At 41.5% G+C, this 26,003-nt stretch overlaps 1 protein-coding gene across 1 annotated transcript in view; it reads right to left on the bottom strand.

The window, feature by feature from the left end:
• LOC125351929 (kelch-like protein 6) overlaps positions 1-26,003 on the bottom strand; it is a 56,871-nt gene that overhangs the window by 12,307 nt on the left and 18,561 nt on the right. The window contains 2 exon segments of the mRNA XM_048347032.1: positions 5,956-6,405; positions 22,937-23,127. Of these exon segments, the coding sequence (XP_048202989.1) occupies positions 5,956-6,405; positions 22,937-23,127 (641 nt within the window).

Below are 26,003 nucleotides of genomic sequence, written 5' to 3'. Positions count from 1 at the left end.
AGGCCTAAAGCTTAATGTTATCTGGCAAACTGATGTAACCCACTACGCTCCTTTTGGAAGGTTGAAATATATATTTATGTCCATAGATACTCATTCACATGTGTGCCCATTCAGGGGAAAGAGCACAGCATGTTGAGAGCCACTTTCTACAATGTTTTGCTATCCTAGGGCTCCCCTTACAGGTAAAGACGGATAATGGACCTTGTTTCATCAGCAAGCCTTTATAGGCCTTTTTCCAAACGTGGAATATTAAACATACCACTGGAATACCATACAACCCAAAGGGTCAGGCCATAATTGAGAGGCATAAAAAGACCCTGAAGGATCAATTATTAAAACAAAAAGGGGGGGGAAGTCCCCATGACCAGCTGAGGACAGCGATGTTTACATTGAATATTTTAAATTTCTCTAAGGACCAACCTCTGTTGGCTTTCCAGAGACATTGGTCAAGCCAAACACCTTACTTAAAGGTGAAAGTCCATTGGTAGGACTCCCTTACAGGAGCATGGCGACGCCCAGACCCACTTATCAGTGCGGGAAGGGGCTTTGCATGTGTTTTCCCAACTGGGGGACCAAATCCAATCTGGATACCAGCTAGAGACTTAAAATATTGTTCATCTGAATGACCACCCAATGGCACCTGCCCTTGAGGGATGTCTCTCCTTGTTTTCTCTTCAGGAAAACAAAGACCGTGGTGGATTTTTCCATGGAGAAATGGGAAAGCCTGCCTGTACCAGAGATGGACCCAGTGTCGGCCCTGTTTCTTCCCTGGACCTTGCCTGGCGCCTTTTGGTGTAATGTTTGCTGTGGCAGTGTGGCCCACAGCATTGCACAAGAACTGAAGGGAAATTTTACACACTGTTGCTCCTTCCTTTGCCCTCCCCCTTGCTGCTTATCTTAGGGGCCCCCATTGGAGGGAAATAGGAGCTAAAGGATTTGGACACCTTAATGTTTTAGGATAAATGTTTACAATAAGCAAGGGATTGGTACCTTGCTGCAATGTTTTCTATAAAGTGTTTACTAACCTCAATCATTAAGTTACCAGCACCCTGGCTGCCAAATCGCCAGGACCTGATCCTGCCTCTACCTCACCATCGAGGGAAGGGAGAGCCATATGCACTAACTTGAGTGACACTGAAATGGACAAGCACTCCTCTATCTCCTATGGACTGAGCCAGATAAGAGACCCTCCATTGCATTGTGCCTGTGTTATAATTGCTCATGTGTTACAGTTGCTCTTGTTGCATTTGCCTTGTGTTATGATTGCTTATACTCATGTCTGCTTGATGCTTCCATTTGCATTATGTTTGCATTGCCCTGTGCTAGACAAATTGGTCTCTTATATTGTGAGCGAAAAGCCAGAGCTGTCCAGACAACAAGTGGCCTTTGGCCTTTAGCCATTTAGGAACCCTATGAGGTTGGTCACTCACCCATTAGGACCCGCTGCTCACTGAGGCCTGCTGGCATGAGAAAAATTAACAGGGCTTTCTTTCAAGTGCCAATCCCACTCTCCCCGAGTCCCCTCATCTGGCTGGCCGGCCTGACAGGCAGGTTGGCCTGAAGTGCTAGTGCGTTAGCCGAAGACGGGTAAGATCCCCCATGGGGGGGGGGGCAACCTAAGACATGGAGCGCCCTCAAGTAAGGTGCCTCCTGCTGTTCAAAAGGAAAACAAACAAAAGGGGCAGATGTTGGGGATTCATCTTGGCCTTAAGGGGGGAAGGACAATGAGTGCGCTCCTGAGATGCCGCCCTTCCCCCAGCCCTGGAGCAGTGTGGAAGTGAGCCACACCTATCTCCTTCTGGGTCTGGAACCAGAAGGGATAGCTTTGAGACCATCCCTCACCTTGTGCCAGTGAGCACATGTGCTCCCTTTTCGTGGGCTTTGCCTAGAGGGCGGTACTATGGGAAGTGACATTAGTCCATGAGGGAGGTCCTTGGGAGCTGCTCTTGGACGGACAAGCTCACCAGCCTATCACCAGCTCATGCTCAATCCTCGTCATCACTACTATATTACTGTGAGCCCCTCCCAAATAAACTGGATTGCTCTCCGAAGCATCTCCGAGATCCGTCTGTGTCTGGCTTCCTTGGTGGGTAAGGAGGGAGGAAAAGGGGATCTCGTTTGGCCGCGTGCACTTTAGGCTTGCCCGTGTCCCTTGGCCGCCCGCGGGCCGGGCACCCGGGGAGAGGGTGAAAAGGGGAGCACTGATAAGGGAGTAATCTTAGCATCCCCACACCAGGGGAGGTGAATCTAGCCTGGCATGGGGGGATATTTATTTATTTATGTTTGTTTTTTATTCACAAATGTTGATAAATAGGTTGTAGTAGCAAAGACTGAGTCCTCAAGAGGAAAATCCAAGCAAAAGCCCAAACCAATCAACATACAACATTTACTTTTCCATGCATTTTGTTCTGTATCTGTTTTTCCTTTTTCTTTTTTGGTACTGGGGATTGAACCCAGGACATTGTACTTGCTAGGCAAGTGCTTTGCCACTGAGCTACATTCCAGCCCCTGGTATCTGTTTGTTTGTTTGTTTTTTCCTGTATCAAACAGCCAGATATAGTCAATTTCTCATCCTCAGTTCTTGAGGCTGGACCATGGCCTTACCTCTTCTTTTTTGAGTCAACAGAAAGAATTATCAGAAGGGGTCATTTGTGGCAGGACAAATCCTCACAAGTGGGCTTAGCTTGAGGGCACTGACAGTAGAAAGGCCATCAAAGGAGGAGATGGAGGCAACAGAGTGGTGATTGGTCCAGAAATTTAGAGACACTCAAGGCACCCCATCAGCAGCACAGATATGAGCAACCAGTTCATTATCAAGACATACTCTGCCACTCTGCAGCCTTCTCTCCAGCTATGAGTCAAGGGTCTGTCTCTAAGCTTCTCTTCCCTCACTGCTGAGTCATAACCTATAGTCTGGTCCTCTACCAGAGGGGATTTTTGGTGCTGCAGAGAAATGCTTAAGGGCACAGCACAAGCCTTCAAGCACTGGTTCATTTGTCTGAAAACCAGGCTTTGGGCTCCTCTCTGTAGCCTCCATCTTTTTTACATCTGCTCCCCTATGTCAAGAACCTGAGGGTCATTGCTGTTACTGGGGAACCTGAACTAGCCATGATCTTTCCACCTGACTCATGAGCCAGCATCTTGTTCTTTGGTCCTGTCTGTCCTATACCCTGCTTCTACCAAAGTTCTTGGGTTCCTGCCTGCTGCCTGGATCTTCCTCAGATACCTACCCCTTTCCCATGCTGTCCCTTCCATCTACTTACCTTTTAAGCATTACAAATTATTACACATTGCAATGACACTATCCCCTCCTCAAGATGCCGTTTCTGACTTTTCATACCTGCTCCCATAACCCTTTATCTACACAGCCTTTATAATTTACCCCGAGGTCCCTGATGTCAGAAAGAGCATTTTTTCTCCAGTGGATTCTTAGCAACAAGAACAAGTCCTTGAGACTGTGGGCTTTAAGCACTGAGCAAGTGAGTGAGTAAGTGAATGTGTGTATGCAAGCTAGCTAATCCAGGCCTCTGGGTTACTTCTTTCCATTCTAAATCCTGTCATAACCCATCTCCACAATAGTCCCAGAGAACCTTCTGCCTCCTTGTATTCTGACCTGATATAGTTCCCTCCCCATTACAGCCCAAGTAGTGGTTCATCAAGCATCAAAGTCCCTATAGCTCCCATCTTGGTTGCTCTCACAGTCTTAGATCACTTGCTTTAGGGGAAATCAGAAATGAAAAACTCTGGCCAAATCTAGCAAAGATCTGATGCCTGTCAACAGTCCTGTGAGATAGCTTGAAGTGGATCCTTGAGTTTCATTCAAACATTGAGACTACTACAGCTCAGCCAATAGATTAACTGAAACTTGGAAAGAGACCAATGGTCAGAACCAACCACATAAATCTTACATCTAAAGTGCCTAAATTTCTTTCACTCAGAACTCATGATATAATAAATGTTGTTTTATATGTGCTATGTATTTTTTCCTTTTCTTTTTTGTAGTGCTAGGAATTGAACCTAGGACCTTGCATATGTTAGGCAAGTAAGCTACTACTGAGCTCAACCCCAAGCCCTGGACTGTTAGATTTGGGGGTAGTTTGTTATGCAGCAATTGATAACTAATATAAGCATCTAGCTGGATATCGAGAGTTGCCTTGTAACTTAATAGTGCTAAGCAGTGGTGCTAATAGGAAATCATACATTTAGCCACACTTAGCAAAATATTAACCCCAAAGGCATGACAAATATTAACCTGAAGTCGTAAATGTGAGAGTTTATTGAAGACATACAAGTTTGTTCAAGTCATATAATGAATTAATTGCACGCAACCATCATGCCTAACCACTTAGTTTCAGATCGTTAAAAAAACAACAAAAAAGCAGACAATACTAACTGCTCATTGTCCAGAGCCTGTACTAATGGACCAACAAAAATGACTATGTTGTTTCAACAAGGCTGTCCCAGGAGTGGACAGTGGCGATATTCATTGCACCCCTTTTTGAGGACAGGGTTGGAACTTAACTATATCAGAGGACAATTGTATCACCTGAATCTTAGGGAACTCAAGAAATAGGAAATAAGAAACAGAAGCAAAACGGACATATTGGAATACAGGCTATTGGAAGTATAGTTAACTGAGATTCTGTATTTTAAACACTGAACCAAGAGCATGAGCAGACTGTGCCCTGCCTCATATTGTATGCAGGCTCTGATCCTCACTGCTGAGCTGGTTGACAAGGATCACATTTACGACTTCAGGTTAATATTTGTCATGCCTTTGGGGTTAATATTTTGCTAAGTGTGGCTAAATGTATGATTTCCTATTGGCACCACTGCTTAGCACTATTAAGTTACAAGGCAACTCTCGATATCCAGCTAGATGCTTATATTAGTTATCAATTGCTGCATAACAAACTACCCCCAAATCTACCAGTCCAAGTATGGGAAAGTCTGCTTAATTCCCTGCCCTTCATTTGATAAACATCCATGATCAGTGATATAGATCAACATTTCTGTAAGGCAGAAAGACTGCTTTTGCAACCTACTGTGGTTTGATTTGGGTGGTCCTAAGAGGCTGGAACCTTAAGGGGTGGGGCCTTGTGAGAGATCTTTAGCTGATGGTAGACTACCTTCAGAAGGGCCTCATGCTGGCTACTCACAGTGGATTAGTTGGCAGGACAGCTGGTTAGTTAGGACAGTGGGTTGTTATGAACCCAGGCCACCTACATGCTTGGTCCCTTGTGTTAGTTTCCTTTTTTACTTCTTGCCCTGTTGTCACAGTAAAGGAATCCTTGCCAGGATGCTGGTGAAATGCCAATTAGAGCCTCCAAACATAAGAACCATGAGCTTAGCTCAGCTTCACTTGTATCTCTGACAGTCCCTAGTTCATTTTTTTGAACATTTGGTTGATTTTGTTTTTGTTGTAATTGTTTGTGCCAGTCCTGAGGCTTGAACTCAGGGCCTGGGTACTGTCCTTGAGCTTTTTCATTCAAGGCTAGCTAGCTATCACTTGAGCCAGAGCTCCACTTCTGATTTTATTTATTTGTTGGTCATGGCACTTGAACTCAAGGCCTGAGCATTATCCCTGACCTTTTCACTCAAGGTTAGCACTCTATCACTTTAAGCCACAGTGCCACTTCTGGTTTTCTGAGGGTGAATTGGAGATTAGTGTCTCATGATCTAGCCTGCTGGGGCTGACTTCAAGCTGTAACCCTCAGATTTCAGCCTCCTGATTAGCCAGAAATACAGGCATGAGCCACCAGTGTCCAGCTCTACTTCTGATATTTTGATAGTTAATTGGAGACTAGGGTCTCATGTACTTTGTTGCTTGGGCTGGCTTCAAATGAAGATCCTCAGACTCCTGAGTAACTAGGATTACAGGGATGAGCCACTGGCCCCCAGCCCCTGGCTCTTTACCTTGCCAGTTAAATACACCATGTCTCATCTCCAACTCACCTCATTGCCAGAAAGGTGGTACATCCTGGCTTCCTGGAGCAGTGGGAAGACCTCTGGGCACTGCCTGATGAGAGGATCTGCTTCAACTGTCTCCACAAAGTACCACGGGTCCAGAAGTGGTAGGCGCACATTCTCAAGGATGCAGGGGAGCAGGCAGAGCCGTTCTGACTGCCTGTGGCGCACCCAGTTCATCACAGTCTCAAACACCTGAGCCTCTTCAGTCACATAAAGGTCATCACTCTTCAAGATGTGGTACAGAGTGTCCACAGGAAGTTCAAGGAACTCCTCAGAATTCAGAATCTGCCCAAAGTTTTGAATGATGTAACTTTGTACCTGCTTCTTTAGACTGTCCAAGGAGTGTGTGTCTGCCAGCCTTAGGATTCCAACACAGTTTTCTGGGTTCAAGGCTTCTGTGAGGAAGCTAGCACAGGCATCCACCATCCGCGGGAACTAACAGAAAACAAGGGGACAAAACAGGAGAGAAAGTGATTAATCCACAAAGACATTGATCAGTGTGTGGAATATAATAATAAAAAATGTCCAACATAGAGGACTAGCTAAGTACAAGATGCATTCTTGCAGTCTATAGCTCTAAAATCATTTTAAAGCATGTTGTAGATGAATATATTTGGGGAGGAGGGAATATACCAATATACTGAGACTTGAACTCAGGGTCTAGGTGTTGTCCTTAGCTTTTTTGTTCAAAGCTAGAGCTCTACTACTTGAGCCATAGCTCCACTTTCAGTTCTTTTTTTCATTTTTAATTTTTTTTGTGATTAATTGAAGATAAAAGTCTCATGGACTTTTCTATCCAGGCTGGCTTCAAACCATGATCCTCAGATTTCAGCCCCATCAATAGTAAGCATTACATGTGTGAGCCACTGACACCTAGCTATAGATGGATATAAAATCATAGATCAAATATTTATGATGTATTGAGTTTAAAAACCTATCCTGTGAATTTGATCAAGCCTCTACTTTTTTTTTTCAGTAATGGGAATAGCTTGGGTATTGCATGTGTTACACAAATGCTCTACCACCAAGTTATATACCCAGTGAAGCCTTGTCCAAATTTAACCACCATTTACAGAAAACAGGGGGACATTAAAAACACATTACATGATGCCATAAAAACACAATCAGCATGTCAGGTGCCAGTGGCTCATGCTTGTAATCTTAGCTACTCAGGAGGCTGAGAACTGAGGGTCACAGTTCAAAGGTAGCCTGGGCTACCTAGGTAGACTTTCTAGTCTGTGAGATTTTCATCTCCACTTAACCAGCGGAGGGCTAAAAGTGGAGCTGTAGCTGACATGGTAGAGTGCTAGCCTTGCACAAAAAAAACCTGAAGGACAATGTTCAGGCTTTGTGTTCAAACTCCAAGACTGGTATGCATTTATGTGCAACACACACACACACACACACACACACACACACACACACACACACACACACACACACACCACTACACTACAATACAACCAGCAAAATCCAAACTCAGAAATTCTCAGAGCAACTGGTTTCATTTCTTCTACAAATGTATTACAAGGGAAAAGAGAGAAAGGAAAGGGAACTCAAAACTAAGAGGTCTAAGAGAGATGCATCAACTGCAAAGTATATGGACCTTATTTGGATCCCTGATTTAAAGAACAGTAACAACTTAAAAGACAGAGACGTGTTTCCTAGGACTCATATTTGGTGATATGAAGTAACTTTGTATTCATTTTGATTATGATAATGTTTTTGATTATTTTAACAAGACCCTTTTCTATTAAAGATACACACTAAAGATTCACAAAATGAAACAAGAATAGCACTCTGCAAAATCATGTGTACAGCTGGGGATATAGCCTAGTGGCAAGAGCGCTTGCCTTTTATACATGAAGCCCTGGGTTTGATTCCCCAGCACCAGATATACAGAAAATGGCCAGAAGTGGCGCTGTGACTCAAGTGGCAGAGTGCTAGCCTTGAGCAAAAAGAAGCCAGGGACAGTGCTCAGGCCCTGAGTCCAAGGCCCAGGACTGGCAAAAACAAACAAACAAAACAAAACAAAAAAACAAAATCATGTGTACATTATGAGCCTGGTTTTATAAAGACAAAACATATAGAGGCAGGCAGCAGTGTCTTACATTTATAATCCTAGCTACATAGGAGGCTGAGATATGGAGGATCTTGGTGCAAGGCCAGCCTGGACAGAAAAGTCCACAGACTTTATCTCCATAATAATCACCAAAAGACAAGGTTGGAGTTGTGGCTTATGGATAGAATACAAGTTGAGCAAGCTATAGGCCCTGAGTTCACACCTAATTTAAGTGTGTGTGTGTGTGTGTGTGTGTGTGTGTGTGTGTGTGTGTAAGTATAGATAGAGGCCAAAGGATACAAACCAAAATATTAACAGTTTTTTCACCGTTCTGTGTATCAAGCCTCTCAGGGCAAATTAAGCTGTGGTGTGTTAAATCTAAGCATCAAATTTTAGGAACTTAGAAGAGTGTACATCCTCCACATGTCCTTTGCAAGGCTCTTCACTCCAGAACCCAGGATAATGGGAGAGTGCTTACCTGAGATATGCTGGCTTTCTAAAGTAGGGAAAAATGATTGCAGAACCACACAAACCCTCTTAAACTTTCCCAGGGGCACCATGCCATTTCCCTTTGCATTTAACTGGCCAGAGAAAGTCATATGGCAAAATTTTGTCACCAGAGGGACAACAATCCTCCCACAGAAACAGGTCCCACAGAGATGGATAGAGAATATACTACATAAAGATGATAATATAATATGTCATAGTTTCTAAGAAGTTGATAGGGAATTTAATTTTTGCTAATCTACATATTTCATTGAGTTATATATCCCCCTGAAATGAAATAGTATCATTTTCATAATTTAAAAACAAATTTGTGAGGGCTGGGGATATGGCCTAGTGGCAAGAGTGCTTGCCTCGTATACATGAGGCCCTGGGTTCGATTCCCCAGCACCACATATACAGAAAATGGCCGGAAGGGGCGCTGTGGCTCAAGTGGCAGAGTGCTAGCCTTGAGCAAGAAGAAGCCAGGGACAGTGCTCAGGTCCTGAGTCCAAGCCCCAGGACTGGCCAAAAAAAAAAAAATTTGTGAGCCAGGCACTGGTGGTTCATGCCTCTAATCTTAGTTACTCAGGAAACCGAGATCTGAGTATTAAAGTTCAAAACCAATCTGAGCAGACAAATCCAAGAGACTCTTCTCTCCAATTAACCAGAAAAAAATGGAAAGTGAAGCTATGGCTCAAGTGATAGAACACAAACCTTGAGCTAAGAGCCAAGGGAGAATGTGAAGCTATGAGTTCAAGCCCCAATACTGATATAAAAACAAAAATATAAAAATATTGATTGGTACCTGGGTTTCTTCATAAAAATGAATCTTTTATGCATTGACAGTATTTTACAGATTATAGAATTCTGTCATATCCATCATATTATTTAATACCTCCTTTACAGATGAGATTTCATTACTATTTGTTGTTCTCTGGAGCTTTGTTCTAAATAAGTTTAATCTCCTAGATACCCTCTTAATATACTGGATCTCTGAGTCAAGTTTTCAGAAAAGGGCCAAGGGAAATGTATCATGAGAAATGTCCATCAGAAGGCAGATCCTGGTGAGAGGATGAATGGTATGCATATGAATATAGTGGGGCACAAGAAGGCTGGCTCAGGTGACAGTAAGAGAACACAGGGCCACAGCCTGCAGGTAAAGGGGGATCAGAACTGGCTTTAGAATGTACCAAGTTGATTAAGGTCCAGCTACACTCCAGAGCAATCTAGAAGCACATTATCACTAACTTTCTGAAGTAATCTTCATCACAAAATATGACTTTTTTCCAGTCAGACTTCACTTTGCAACTGTCCATTTAGGCTATCTTGCCCTGAGAGTCAATGTAAAATTGGTGAAAGCCCAACTTCTGCCTCAGTTCTCCTTGATTGCTGGCCCCAGCTGCCTGTGGCCTGGCTCCTCGCTTGAGCAACTATGGAAACCGTTGAGAGTTCTAACACCTGTTCAGTTGTTTGTAGGTTTTTGGTTTAAAAAGTAAAAATACACACTGGAGCTCAAGCATTGTTGAGTTCTCAGAACTTTTCACCAGAGTCTCATTGGCTCTGTTTCTGGAAACTTCTATGAAACATCACTTACATGAAACTCACTCAATATGGCAACCTCCCATGCAGAACACCATGTCCACTCATGCTGGCTTTAAATGACAAGAAGGAATATGAAAATTAAATAGTTATACTTAAATACTTATACTCTTCTGGGTGGGTGGGGGAGGCACCCGGCTGAGGTCAAGGTTAATAGTTGAATTACATCTGTTTCACTTTACAATCACATGTCAGAATTACCTATTTAACACAGATAAAATGGGCACCAGTGTTCACCCTAATGCTAGCTGTTCAGGAGGCTGAGATCTGAGGGTCATGGTTCAAAGCTAGCCTGGGCAGGAAAGAGGCTCTTATCTCCAATTAACCACCAAAAAGCCAGAAGTGCAGCTGTGACTCCAGTGGTAGAGTGCTAGTTTTGGGCACTGAAAGCTCAAGGACAGAACATAGGCCCCAAATTCAAGCCCCAGGACCAGCTCAAAAAAAATAAATAAAAATAAAATAGATAACGTTTTACATAACAAAGAACATATCTGCTAGTAACAATAAAATGCTAATGCTCATAAAGTGATTGAGTTGGGTTTTTTTTTTTTAGATTTTGCTATAGACTAAATTTTCTATCCTGAACATGTATTTTAAAATCAGAACAAAATATTTAAAATGTTCTCATGATTAAAGTACACAATGAGGAAATAAAATTAAATGTATAAAATAAAACAAAGGCTACCTATTATATGCCAAACTGTTTGGAAGTGGGTTTTTTTTTTTTTTTTTTGAGAGTTTTGGTCACACAGACTGGCCTCAACTTGGGATCCTTCTGTCACAGCCTCCTAAGTTCTGGAATTATAACCACATGCTACCATGCCAGCTTTACCAAATTCTTATTTTGAAAAATTCTGTGTGTGTGTGTGTGTGTGTGTGTGTGTGTGTGTGTGTGTGTGTGTACTAGTACTGGTGCTTGAACCCAGGGCCTAGGCACTGTTCCTTAGATTTTTTTTTACCCAAGTCTGGCACTCTACCACTTGAGCTACAGCTGCCCTTCTAGCTTTTGTGTACATGCATTCGTGTGTGTGTGCGTGTGTGTGTGTGTGTTTAATTAGAGATAAGAGTCTCACAGACTTTTCTGACTGGCTTTGCTTTGAACCACAATCCTCAGATCACAGCCTCCTGGGTAGCTAGGATTATAGGCATGAGTCACTGGTGCTTAGCTCTATAGTTCTTTCCTTTTTTGGTCTCGTTCTAGGGCTTGAACTCAGATCTTGGACTATAATCCTGAGCTTTTTTGCTCAAGGCTAACACTCTACCACCTGAGCCACAGTTCCACATGTGGCATTTTGTTGGTTTACTGGAGATAACAGTTTCACAGACTTACTTGCCTGGTTTGGAGCCATGATCCTCAGACTTCAGCCTCCTGAGTAGCCAGGATTACAGGCATGAGCCTGCTGCACCCTGGCCCTGCTGTTGCCTTTACCAAATAAAACTTTTTTTTTGCTTTATAAAATGAAATTATCTAGCAAATTAAAAAGAGGAAAGTTCTACTATCCTCATTAATATAGAGAAAGAATTAGAGAATTGAGAACTAACGGCACTGCCCAAGGTCCCACAGCTAATGGGTGGTAGATATGACCTTGAAGACCTGCTAACTCCCCTCTCTAGGCATCACCTTGACACTGTAATTTGCACTGATGAGCTAATAAAACGCCAGGGGAATCCAAAGAGGCCTGGTGAGCACAGGGGCTGCCCTGGGCGGGGGGGGGGTGGATGACACTAACATACCTAACATTTTCTTTTTTTTCTTTTTTTTTTGTGCCAGTCCTGGGGCTTGAACCCAGGGCCTGGCACTGTCCCTGAGCTTCTTTTGCTCATGGCTAGCACTCTTGAGCCACAGTGCCACTTCCAGCTTTTTCTGTGTATGTGGTGCTGAGAAATCAAACCCAGGGCTTCATGCATGCTAAGCAAGCACTCTACCACTAGGCCACATTCCAAGCCCATACCTAACATTTTGAATATGAAGGGTTTGGGGCAGTATCCTGTGATCCCTACCAATGGCTGGTAAACTTCTTTTGGGTGAGAAATAGTAGAAAAAAGAAACTATGTTTTAACACTCTTTTTATGTTTCCCACATTTACGATTATTCAGATTTTCTGCCTCAGCCTATCCGATGAGCTTATTTGATAGAAGGGGGAGATGGTAGATAATAACAACAGACAGCAGCTTCCTGTTGGTGGGGAAATGCGAACTAAAGGTTTCAGCCAGCACCTGATTGTCTGATGAGATAAAAAATATGATCAACAAAACCACCAAGACACAATGACACTTCCCATGCAAAGTGTCTGCCCTAGTGAGGTTCTTTGTATTTCTTCTTTTGAGAAGTGTCTGTTTAGACCATTTGCCCATTATTTTAATTGTCTTACTTATTTTTATGTTACATTTTATGAGTTCTTTGTACATTCTGGATATTAATCCTCTGACAGATGAATAGTTACAAAATATTTTCTCCTACACCTAAGGGCCTCCTACTCGCTCAGCTTTGCTTGCTCAGTTGGCATGCTACTACTTGAGCCACACCTCCAGCCTTGCTTTCATGCTGGTTATTTTGAAGATATGATCTCAAAGACTTTTCTGATTGGGTTGGCTTCAAACTGTAATCTTCCAGATTTCAGCCTCCTGAGTAACTAGGATTACAGATATGCCCAGAATGCAAAAGTTTTATACTTAATATATTGTTCCTATTCGATAGAATTTGTCTAATTTTGCCTTTCTTCAAAAAACTAAAAATAGATCTATCATGCAACTCATCTGCCCTATGCTTGGTTCATATTCAAAGGAAATGAAATCAACATATTAAAGACATACCCAAATTTATTGTAGCATATTTGATATAAAATCAGCGTAGGTGTATATCCATAGATGGATAAAGAAAATGTGGTGTAGATACACAATGGGGCTTCATTCAGACATAAAGAAAAATAAAATCCTGTTTTTAGAAACAAAATGGATGAACTGAAGAATATTATGTTCAGTGAAATAAGTCAGACTTGGAAAGATAAGTATCAGATGCATTCTCTCATACATGAAAGATTTTAAAAAATTGAGCCAGGTTCCAGTAGCTCATGCCTGTAATCCTAGCTACTCAGGAGGCTGAGATCTGAGGATCATAGTTCAAAGCCAGCTAGGGCAGGAAGGTCTGCGAGACTCTTAGCTCCAATTAACCACCAGAAAACCAAAAGTGGATCTGTAGCTCAATGTAGGAGAGTGCCAGCCTTGAGTGAAAAAGCTCAGGGACTCTGCCCAGGCCCTGACTTCAAGCATCATAACCAGCAGCAGCAGCAACAACAACAAAAAGCTCAGGGTTGGTGCCCAGGTCTTGAGTTCAAGATGCAGTACTAGAGTACTAGTACACACACACACGCAGTCCTGTTTTTCATTTCACTGCCTCCTTTTCCTTTTGCATTTCCCAAAATCTGTGATCCTCAGGGCTTCATGCAGTTGCTTCCGCATTTCTCTGGAGGCTCCTATAAGTCTACTACACAATAATGAAGACCCATTTTAATCCAAACCAGCAATTCTACTAATCACAGAACCTGAGTAGCCTGAGTCATTGCAAAGGGTTTTAATTCCACCAACTCAGTGTATGGAAGATAATTTGCTGAGAATAATAAAGCTCAAATTTATCTCAAAACATTTCTAAATGTATTGTAAATTTTTATTATAATTTTTTTTCTCCAAGGTGAAGTATTTCTCCTGTAAGACTATCTCTGTGCCCAATTTTCCATCTTCACCTCCTTTCCCACTTCTAGGCCCTACCTGGGAGTGTCATTGGGAGAAGGCTTAGCCAGGTACTGCTGGCTTACACCTATAATCTTAACTACTCAGGAGGCTGAGTTCTGAGGATCATAGTTCAAAGCCAGCCCACACAGGAAAATCCATGACTCTTATCTCCAATAAACTATTCAGAAGAGTCCAGAAGTGGAACTGTGGTTCAAGTGGTAGAGCATTAGCCTTGAGCACAAACAAGCTCAGGGACAGCACCCAGGCCCTGAGTTCAAACCCCACAAGTGGGACACACACACAAAATAAGAGTCTCTCAGATTTTCCTGCCCAGGCTTGCTTCAAACTGGGATCCTCAGGTCTCAGCTTCCTAAGTATCTAGGATTACAGGTGTGAGCCACTGGACCCAGCTCTGGGTCTGTTTTTGCCTTAACTCTACTGGCACTTGTTGAAATGTTACCTGTTTGATGAGATCTGGCCCTATGTTATTTCCTTCCTGCTATGGGATCTGTTTGCATTGTCCACTAGTTTGAAAGCTTACTGGGGATTCTTACTTTTGAGGATTTGTTAGTAGTGGCTAGAAGTAAACATATGGAGGCAGTAGTTCTGGACTTAGGCCTCAGACTCTACTACCTGATGAACAAATCTCCTCATGAGCCACAGTTTCCTCACCTAGGAAGTAATGAGACGATAACACTCACCTTGCAGGCTTACTATGAATATATTACCTGCCTGCTCACTCAGATATTGACAATATCAAGTGAGATCATATAGGAGTAAGAATATTAAATTGCTGCATAAATGTGACCAATTAATTTACACCCCCCCCACCCAGCTTCACACAGACTACCTTACTTTTAGCAAATTGTTAGTAATTGGTGATAGAAAGGGAGCAGTAAAAGTGATAATCTGGTAACATGTGTTGTCATGACAACTAAAATCCAACACACCATTTCTTGTATTCCATAGCCTATCTGGTTGTCTTTTGACAATCAGTTTATTCAGGAAAGGGATGATAGGGAAGAGAAGAAAACAATTCTTGATTTGGGTGTTGTTGTTTTTTTAATATACTAGTAACTTGGGTTTGAAAGAACACCACCAATTAGTGGCAAGAACCTAGCTCTATTAGCATCAAAAGTTAGAACCCTAAATTCTAAGTATAAAGTTTTTGCCAAAAAGTTAGAATTCCCTAAGCAGAAAATTTGTGCCAAAGTTAGTGTTTGGTAATGTAAGAGTCACTCTTTCTCACACTGGGGGAGACAACCATCACCAGGTCGGAAGAGGGAGGAGAAAGAGAGGGCCTAACAAAAGAGTAAGAAACAGGCCTAGGTTCCTGAGATGATCCTGCCTTTCAACCCAGACCAAAACTCTGGAGCAGGACATGCGACCAGCCCCTTTCAGGAGGTGGAATAGAGAACAGGAGAATATTTGCCTGGATGGCTGGGCTGGAAGCAAAAGAACAGCAGCCCAGCCAAACAATGACAGATGAGATGCTGGAAGGGACTGCTACTAGGCCAAAAGGACCTCTGGTAGCGTTTCCATGTTCTCTGTGGTTCCAGGCTGGCACAGGAGCAAGTGAAAGTGTCCTGTATAGCCCAAGAGGACACAGAAGTAGATGAGATGACTAGCAGACTTGAAGCAAGACAGATGCTCCAGTGGGTACTGGCATGTAGCAAGTGACTATGGTGAGGATGGACCGCTTTTCATGATGCCCTTGCACAGCATGTATGAACACCTCTATAAGCAACAATAATCTTGAATTGACTAAACTATCCTAAAGTAAGGGGTCATTAAATTAGCAATGATTTCTGCCTCTGGTAGAATTAGAAGCTAGGGATAAGGATTAAGTTCATTGGTAGAAAAATAACAGCTTAAATCTCATTTTTTTCACTCTTGAATTTGTACCCCAAGACAGACTTTGTATATGAGTTACAACTCAAAAAATACAAAATTTTGGCCAGGCACCAGTGCTCATACCTATAAATCTAGTACTCAGGAGGCGGATATCCAAGGATCACAGTTGGAAGATCAGGCAGGAAATGTGTGAGACTCTTACCTCCAATTAACCACCAAAGGACAAAAGTGGAGTGGTGGGGAAGCTCAAGGACAGGACCAGGACGTGTATATGTGTGTGCATGCGTGTGCATGCACACACACACACATGCGCAAACACACACATAAACATGCACACACAAGCACAGAAGAATACAAAGCTTCAAAAACAGGCAAAACCTTCCCATGATGATTCCTTATTTATTAGACAAATAAGAAATGCCAGGATCTTGACTGAAGGTTCCTCTAACTTCTACCATGACAAAAGTGACATCACCCCCCCCCCAGGGGGTGCTGTGCAAGTATCTTCCCAGGCCCTTCCCAGGCAGGCCACGACTGGACCTGATCTCTCCTGACAGTCACAGCAAAGAGCCTTCAGGGATTTTTCCTTCTAGTTCATTGCTCTGTACTTTAGGAACTCTTCTGTTCAAAGACTAAATGCATGATAGCCTGGCTACCGCTACCACATCTTCTTCCTGCTCTGCAGAAGAATCTCTCATGCCCTTATTCTTCACAAATGTTTAAAATAAAATGAAAAATAAAAGTAAATGGGTAAAAAGGAAAGTAGCAAACATGGTGAAGTTCTCTAACTGAGAAATCTTGCAACTTCTTATGATCATTGACCCAGGTCTGTCCTTTCTGACTGACTGACTTATACATCTCTTACCTTTACTTTCTAGACTGTAAAACAAGCACTCAGTAGATAATAGGAAGAGATTGAGAGAATAATAAAAAGCAACAACAAAAATTATTAGAGCAGATGAGTCAATCAGCGGTGGGAAGACTTCGAGATCTTTACTACCAGGGGTGGAGAACACGAGATAATCTAATCTGATGCCACTGGTTTCAGTTTCACAAAAGTGGTATCCACTTCTGTGACTGTCCTAAAATAACAAAGGAAATGCCAGTTCTGATACACTTTTGTCTATATACAATTCTAAGTGAATTAAAATAGGTACCAGTTTCTTCTTTGTTCTAATAACATGTTGTTTGGACATCTTTTAAACACCAACGTTTTCTTTTACACAAAGCCTTCTGTAGTCCTTTCCCCATCCCTCCCAACCTTCCAGGCGGTCTTGGGAACTGAACTCAGAACTAACTCAGGACTTCATGTTCTTGCTTTTTTCTTTTTTCATTGAAAGCTGGCACTTGACCACTTGAGCCACCCCTTCACTTCTGACATTTTGCTAGTTAATTGAACACAAGAGTTCCACAGATTTGTCTGTAAGAGCTGACTTTGAATCTCAATCCTCAGTTCTCACCCTCCTGAGTAGCTAGGATTACAAGTGTGAGCCACTAGCACCCATCTTTATAACCCTAATATGAGAATATTATAGATTTAAGGAATGCTGTCATAGCTCATGTTAGCCCAATTTATCCAAAGGAAAAACTATCCAGGGGGGGAAAAACCTACCCAAGGGCTGGGGATATGGCCTAGTGGTAGAGTGCTTGCCTCGTATACATGAAGCCCTGGGTTCAATTCCCCAGCACCATATATATTAAAAAAGCCAGAAGTGGCACTGTGGCTCAAGTGGTGCTAGCCTTGAGCAAAAAGAATCCAGGGACAGTGCTCAGGCCCTAAGTCTGAGCTGGAGGACTGGCAAAAACCAAACCAAAACAACAACAAAAAAAACCCTATCCAGAGTAATGTATAAATAGCATAAATGATGGAAAATTTTTTATGACATCTATCATGTCAGATACTTTACAAATATCCTCCCATTTAGTCTTCATAATAAGTCACCATGAGAAGAAGAGTGGGTGAAAACAGTCATAATATTCAATGTACATGAAATAGAACCAGGTAACTTGAAGGGAGAGGTGGTCTTGGAAGAGATGAGACAGAATGATGGAAGGTGTGACATTGATCAAGATACATTGTAATTATAAACTGACACCAAGACATGAAACCCTTTTGTACAACTACTTAACGATTATAAAAAATTTAAATAATAATAACTCTCCTAAAATAGTAAGATGTATTAGTATTCTAATTTTACAAATGAGAAGACTGAGGCTCAGAACACTTACATAACATGACTTCAGCCACAAAACAAAGAATTCACCCCAGAAATCCAGATCTATATATCATCTTCTCTCTACCCCTTCTACCTTTATAAGACCATTTAAATAACTAGATTATGTCACATCTCAGGAAACTCCAACAATATTATGTGTCCATAGGGGAAAAAAGCACAGGTTTCTATATAACCTGTAGAAGTCATCAAAATACATTATGGAGAAAACAAAAAAAAAAGCTGGATGCAGAATACATGTATAGCATGTCAACAAATATGCTTTGAAGACCAAGAGCAATCAATGGGCATGGTATATACACATGTTGATGGCTGACAGTGATAATGAAAAGTGTGATTATCAGCTGGAGGCAGGTGGCTCACCTTTAATTGTAGCTACTCAGGAGGCTGAGATCTGAGGATCAAAGTTTGAAGAGCCAGCCCAGGTAGGAAAATCTGAGCGACTCCTATCTGTAGTTAACCACCGGAAGCCAGAAGTAAAACTGTGGTTCAAGCGGTAGAGTACCAACCTTGAATGAAAAATCTAAACAAGAACTCTATGCCCCTGAGTTCAAGGCCTTGTACTGACAACAACAAAAGCTATTGCCTTCCCTTCTGTATGGCTGAATTTGGAACTTGACTTTTACCCATTCAAAATGATATTCTAATCACAAAGACATTTCAATAGCCTATGAACTTCTATAGTTTTTGGTGCCTTCAAATATGAAAATATTCCCAATTTCCTATGTGACTTCACAGCAGGTAGTCCAGAAACAATGGAAACCAACAGGTTCACTTAGTATCTGGAGCCCACAGCACTTTTCTCTTATTTTCAGAAGCACTAATAATTAATTGAAGTAAAATAGCCTCAACTTGAAGCATACTGGTTCTTTGGCCTAGAAAGTGAAAGAGACTTGGGGAAATTGGGGGTAAAGGATTACTAGAATAGGGAATCAATAGTGAGCAGAGCTTGCCTTATCTCTACCCTATGTCAGTTCTCTCTGACTCTGTCATTGAAACCATCCTCTCTATTGAAGTTCAGACTTGAAGAAGAAGGATACAGAAGGAGGGGAGAAAATACCAAAATAATTATTATGCCAAAATAATTCTAGATTTAGTAAAAATTTAAATATCAAAGTTGTGAACCTATAAAGTTATAAGCAGCTATGTTTACAGATAATCAATGGGTGGTCTTTCTAAAATACATGCCAAAGATACACACCATAGAAATGGATCTAAAACTGTACATCACTATTTATCATAACAATTAAAAATACAAAATATTTAGATATGACTAAATTTTTAATACATGTGCAAAGATCTAACTAAAAGCTAGGAGTCAAGCTAGGCCTTGATGGCTCATGCCTGTAATCCTAGCTACTCAAAAGGCTGAGATCTGAGGATCAAGTTTGAAACCAGCTGGGGCAAGAATGCCCCAATTATCTTTATCAATTAACTCCAATTATCTCCAATTAATTACAAAAGTGGAGCTGTGGCCCAAGTGGTAGATTTCTAGCCTTGAGCTTTAAAAAAACAAAACAAAACAACAACAACAAAAACTTAGGGACAACGTCCAGGCTCTGAGTTCAAGCCCCAGCACTTACAAAAAAAAAAAAAAAAGGTCAAATGATCAGTGGAAAATATTTGCAGTGTAACATAATAAAACATTCTTGTCTTTAAAAGCTTTAAAGTTTTTTATAGGTTATTTAAAAATTACTCCAAATTAAGAAGAGAATAAAAAACAGAAACACAACTCTCAATGAAGCCAAGATCCACCATTACCCCAATCACAGACTACAAAAGCTGACAAGTGACTTTTTGAAGGGAGGAAGGTCAGGCCAAGTACCGAAAGAGGAACAAGAATAAAAGATGAACAAAGGAGCAGGAATACTACAGACTCAAGGAATAAGGAAATCAAGGGTACATGTGACTGATAACAGGATATTTGTTTAACAAGTTGTTTCAGATCATTGTGGTGACAGGTGTGGGAGCCCTAGGAAACTGCTACAGACACTAAGATGAAGCAAGCAAAGAAACCCAAACAAAAGGAGTGAAACAAAAACTCCAAATATATTGCTATAGCCTCAAATGTGTAAGAAGGAAGAGTAAGCATCTCCTAAAATAAGTAACAAAGATTCTAAGAAACAAAGGATATGGCAATGGGTGTATATTTCTGCTTTATTCACAGAAATGGAGAATTAAGGAAATCACCTACAAAGGAGAACAAAAACTGGTTGTTGGTGGTTCATGACTATAATCCTAGCTACTCAGGAGACTGAGATGGAGGGTCAAAGCCAGCTCAGACAGGAAAATCTTTAAAACATATCTCCAATTATATACCAAAAAGCCAGATTAGAGCTGCAGCTGAAGTGGTAGAGGACTAGCCTTGCTCAAAAAAACCTCAAGCCCTGAGTTCAAGCCTCAGGACCAGCTTCCTTCTCTGCCCCACCCCCCCAACCACACACATAAGTAGAACAAAAAGGCTAAAACTGTCAACAGGGTAGAGAAGGGGTTTTTTTGTTTTGTTTTGTAATGATAGTTTCAGAAGACAAAATACATAAATAGAGCAGGAACATTGAGGTTCTATTTCACCAGAGTCAGAATGGCTATCATCAAGAAAACAATCAACAAAAATTTTAGTGAGGCTTGAGAGAAGAAAATATTGTACAGTTAATATATTAGTGCAATTAGTGCATCTACTGTGGAAATCAGTATGGAGGTTCTTCAAAAACTTAAAAATAGTAGTTTGTACTTGTAATCCCAGCTACTTGGGAGGCATAGATCAGGAATTTCAAGGTTAGAGGTCAGCCTAGAAAAAAAATTAATGAGACCTCCCATATCAACCAGTAAGAGCTTGATGTGGTGGCATTTTACTAGGTATATGGAAAGTATAAGTAGAAAGATCTTAGTCTAGGCCAGCCAAGGAATAAATGGAAGACTATAGAAACAACAACAATGAGAAACAAAAAGAACTGAAAGTATGGTTCAATTAATAGAACATCAGCCTAGTAAACGTAAGGCCCAGAGGTCAACCATCAGTTTCACAAAAATTAAATTAAATTAAAAATAGAACTTCCATGTAATTCTGCTGTACTGTGTCACTCCTGGGTATATACTAAAAAAAAATCAAAGTCAGCATATGATAGACATGCTGGTAGCCCATGTGTATTGCTGCATAATCACAATCGCCAAGTTATGGATATAGCCTAGGTGCTTATCAGTGGATGAATGGATTTTTAAAAATGTGTCATACTACTTTTTTTTCTCTTTTTCCTTGTCAGTTTGTTTGACTGAGTGGAATGTCTAGTTTTGTTTCTCTTGTAGTCCCTTCCTGTGGCTGTACCCTTGCTACCACTGTGCTACATCAGAGTACCCTGGATATTGTCTGATGCGGGTAGTAGAACTGGGGAAGAGAGAGGGAATACAAGGATTGAGAGACAAAGAACAAAAAGGCAAACCATTCAAAAAGCAACACTTAGAAACCATTTGGTGTAAACCAACTGCACAACTCTTGGGGGGTGAGGGAAAGGGGTAGTGGGAAGGGGGAAAATGAGGGAGGAGGTAACAAGTAGAACAAGAAATGTACTCACTGCCTTTCATATGAATCTGTAACCCCTCTGTATCACACTTTGACAATAAAAAAGAGAGGGCTGGGAATATGGCCTAGTGGCAAGAGTGCTTGCCTCGTATACATGAAGCCCCGGGTTCGATTCCCCAGCACCACATATATAGAAAATGGTCAGAAGTGGCGCTGTGGCTCAAGTGGTAGAGTGCTCGCCTTGAGCAAAAAGAAGCCAGGGACAGTGCTCAGGCCCTGAGTCCAAGCTCCAGGACTGGCAAAAATAAAAAATAAAAATAAATAAAAATAAAAAAGAGAAAAAATCTGATATATATATATACACACATGTGTGTATCACATGTATATATGTGTGTGTATGTATGAAGCTTTGTTCATCTATAAAAAAGAATTAAATTACTCTGTTTGCAGGAAAATGGGTAATCCTAGTGATCATTGTGTTAAGCAAAATAAACCATACCAGAAAAGCAAATACTATATATTTTCTTCCATATGTGAAATACAGAGGTAGAAAGGACATGAAACTCAAAGAAGGACTAGTTCAGATGTGGAAGGGGAAAAGGAGGAAGAGAGAAAAAGTAAATGTCATAATGAAGCCTATTATTTTGTACAATTAAAACAGGGTAATGATAAAGAAAATAGGACACAGCTAAGTGAGCAAGGAACAAAATCAAGTAGGTAGGAAAGACAACATCCGAGATAATACAAGAGAACTTCCAGAATCAAAAGACACAAGTCTTCAGATTGAAAGAAATTACTGTATCCAATACAATGAACAATAACAAAAACCCTTGCTGCTGTTGCAGAAATTTATATATTTCTGTGCAAAAATGATCATAATGCAATATAGAAGAAATAGATTTAAAATGATATGTCAAATAGGAACCCATCCTTATAAAATATGGAGTAGAAAATATTATAATTATTCACAACCTTTAATTTTATACCCAAACTACTAACCAAGTGTAGAAGGTAGAACAAAAGCATATTTAGGCATTTAAATCTCCAAAAATTTATCTCCTAGATCCTCTTGTCATCTATTCGAGGGCATCCATTAAAAACAAGAACACAAAAAAGAAGACCCAGTGCCCTAGTCTGGGCTACTATTATAACATGTCACACACTATGTGGCTTACAAACAGCAGAAATTTGCTTTCCACCAATTTATCTCATTCTGGAAGGTTAATTCTGAGTGTCTGCTGCCTCATCTTCAATAATACACTGTTCTTCCACAGCCACCACAACCATGTGGACCCAGGGTTCCTATAACAGCTTTGAGTTATCCTCCGTGTGGACTTAGGTTCCCCCCAAAAATAGAAGAAGACAGTCACCTCAGGCTGTGCTACAAGTTAGAGATTATGGAGGGTTGGGAAGTGCTAGCTGTGGTCACTGGCTCCAGCTGGTGTGCTACAAGTTGAAGTCATTGTCCTGAGTTTATTTACACACCTGAAAGAGGTTGGCAGCTTCCAGAACCCTCTGGACATTCTGCTTCGTGATCAGCGCCTTGCTGGTATAAGTGTAATCCAGGAGAATGTGCATGGTCTCGGCATCAACCCCTTTAATAATGATCCTCTTCTCATACTTTTCCTTTAAATCATTGCAGAACATGGCCCTGAAAGAGATATGTGCGTATGACTCTTGTTAGAACATGGGGTTCAAGACCTAAAAAGATCCCCTTTTAGACAGCCTGCCTTCCTGGAACAGTGAGGTCCCAGAGTCAGGACCATGAATGATCTCTGTTTCTGCAGCACATACCACACAGCAGACATTTATCCAGAACTTACTGAACTGAACTTTTCTCCTCCACCAATGCCTACTGTGGTCCCCAAGGCCAGTCCCAGGCTCAGAGTTCTGAAGACCCTTCTGGGGACGCCATAGGGTTTCTAAACCTCAGCTGTTTTTTCTTTCTCAATACCTAGAACCTCACAGGGTTCTCACCCTGTTCTCAGGCCTCATCCCAGCTCTCCTCTGGCCTAGAGCCTGGCTCTACCCTACCCCAGTCTGGCCATCCAGGACTCAGATCCCCTCCAGGACACTAAGTGGCTAATGCAGCTGCTTCTCACCCCAGAGGCTTGTCACTTGCCCATGGATTTCTGTTGTAGTTGGGAGCCTTGAATTTCCCATCCCAAAACTAAACTCCTAAAGCCATGGCTCTCTCATCTCTAGCTATAATTTCCATGGTCCTTCCCCAGGACTAGATTTTAGGTATTTAGCTTCTTTCTTGGAAGCAAAGGAACAGGGTGTTGGGTTTTAGCATTAGAACGATGAATATTTGAATACCAGCTTTGTCCCTAAATCAAAAGTAGTCATGTTACTTAATCACTATGAGCTCTAAGTTCTCTCTTTTTCTCTCCTTCTCCTCTATCTCTTTTCTTCTCTCTCCTCTCCTTACCCTCATGCTCTCATTTGATTTCCTTGCTGTGGTTGGCACTCTACCACTCTTAAGTCACAGCCCAGTCCCAATTATTTCTCATTTGTATCAGATTTTTGCTAGATATTTTTAAAGATTATTGTTAAGGATTAGTTCATTAACTGACAGGTAAAAGAGATATACTGATGTTTTCCACTCCGTGCAAGACTCATATGAATTAAGCATGATTCTTTGACATTTGAGCTTTTACTCCCTTCTCAGGGAATGTGTAAGCAAGTTCACTTATCAAATACATAAAACCTAAATGGGTGAAGGAAGGAGAAAGAAGAGTAATTATCATCAACAAACATTGTATGCATAAATGGACTTATTTAAATGAAATCTCCTTGCCTGCTGATAGATCATGCCTATAAGTGAAATTACTCAGAAGGCTGAGATCTATAAATTGTGATTCAAAGCCAGTTGGGGCAGACAAACCTGGTGGCTGCTTGTAGCGTGGGGAGGAGGACGAAAGGGGAGAAAGAGGTAGGGAGGGTGAGAGGAGAGAAGAGAACCACTTGATTTTCTTACTTCTTGAAATTAGTCAATGACACCTTCACCCTCAGGTCTCCCTTTGTCTTTCTTGCTTTAACCATTGAGAATCCATCCATCTCCCTCCATTCTCTCCTTTCCCCTTGACTAGCATACTTTCCCTCTGAAGACCAAGACAGTATGAAAGGGGAAAAAATGATGAAATCCTTGGCTTCAAAGTGAGTAAATCTCAGCCTGGAAGCAATTATGGTCAGGCGACAGATTTACAAGCTATGGTCTTCCACTATAAATCCTCTTGGGCCATGGCATGCAGCTGTCTGCAGCACCACTATCATGTGCCCTCAGAAATGATGTCTTGCAGGGCTCTCCTTGCTGACCTCTGTTCCTACCTCCTGCAACTATACAACTTCTTTGTTCAGTGTCTCTTTCTGAAGGAGCTGGCAAGGCTATGCTGCTGTGAGCCTCTCTTTGCTGGAGTCTCTGGGACCAGGCTCCCCAATTAGTATATAATGAAAGTTAAATATGTAGTTTTACCTTTTCTAGTCACCATACTTTTTCTTTTCAATTTGTGTGTGTGTGTGTGTGTGTGTGTGTGTGTGTGTGTGTGTGTGTGTGTGTGTGTGTCAGTGCCAGGGCTTGAGCTCAGGCCCTGGATGCTGTCCCTTAGCTTTTTGTTCCAGGCTGGTACTCTACCATTTGAGCCACAGCTCTACTTCAAGCTATTTGCTGGTTAATTGGAGGTCAGAGTCTCTGCCAGGTGCTGGTGGCTCACATCTGTAATCCTAGCTACTCAGGAGGCTGAGCTCTGGGAATCACAGTTCAAAGCCAGCCCCAACAGGAAGGTCCATGAGACTCTGATCTTCAATTAACAAACAAGAAGTGGGAAGTGGAAGTGTAACTCAAGTGGTAGAGTATCAGCCTTGAGAGAAAAAGCCAAACAAGAATGTGAGGCCCTAAGTTCAAGTCCCAACACACATACACACAACAAAATAAAAAATAGAGAAATTAGAGGGAAATGGGTGCAGCTCATATTAAGTGAGGTAAGCCAAGCTCAAAGAGAAAAATGGCATATGTATTCTCTCATATATGGAACCCAGATCTAAAATATAACTGGACATGATAATCTATACATGACTCTAGACATTCACATACAGTTAGACCAAAGGAGGATACCAGTAGGGGGGAGAGCCACAGGTGTAACTCTCCTGCACATGTAAAATACTGTTTACTGAAATAAACTTCAGGAAACACAAACATGGATTATTTATGTTGTAGGTGGTGGTGGTGGTAGTGGTGCTATGTGCTTTTTATTTCCATTCTCTGTTTTTAGGAGGAGAGTCAAGGAGGGACACAGAAAGGAAGAGAGGAAGGTGAACAAATGCAGTCATGCTATTCAGTACACACTGTGTGGAAAACGGCCTATGTAAGTTGTGGGCAGGGACAGAAAGGGAGACTGGGGAAAGCGAAGGCAGAAGTAACACTGTCCAAAAGAGAAATGTGCACATTACCTCAATGGTGAAATGGTACTTTCTGTACAAAGTCTTAATAATAATAATATTATATTTTAAAAATAGAGAAAGAAATATATGAGTGGATTAAAAATGTAGTACC

The sequence above is a fragment of the Perognathus longimembris genome, chromosome 5 (genome assembly GCF_023159225.1).
Source record: "Perognathus longimembris pacificus isolate PPM17 chromosome 5, ASM2315922v1, whole genome shotgun sequence".
NCBI lineage: Eukaryota > Metazoa > Chordata > Mammalia > Rodentia > Heteromyidae > Perognathus > Perognathus longimembris.
Note: the sequence above shows the minus strand (reverse complement) of the source record. Positions and strands in the feature narration are given on the sequence as shown.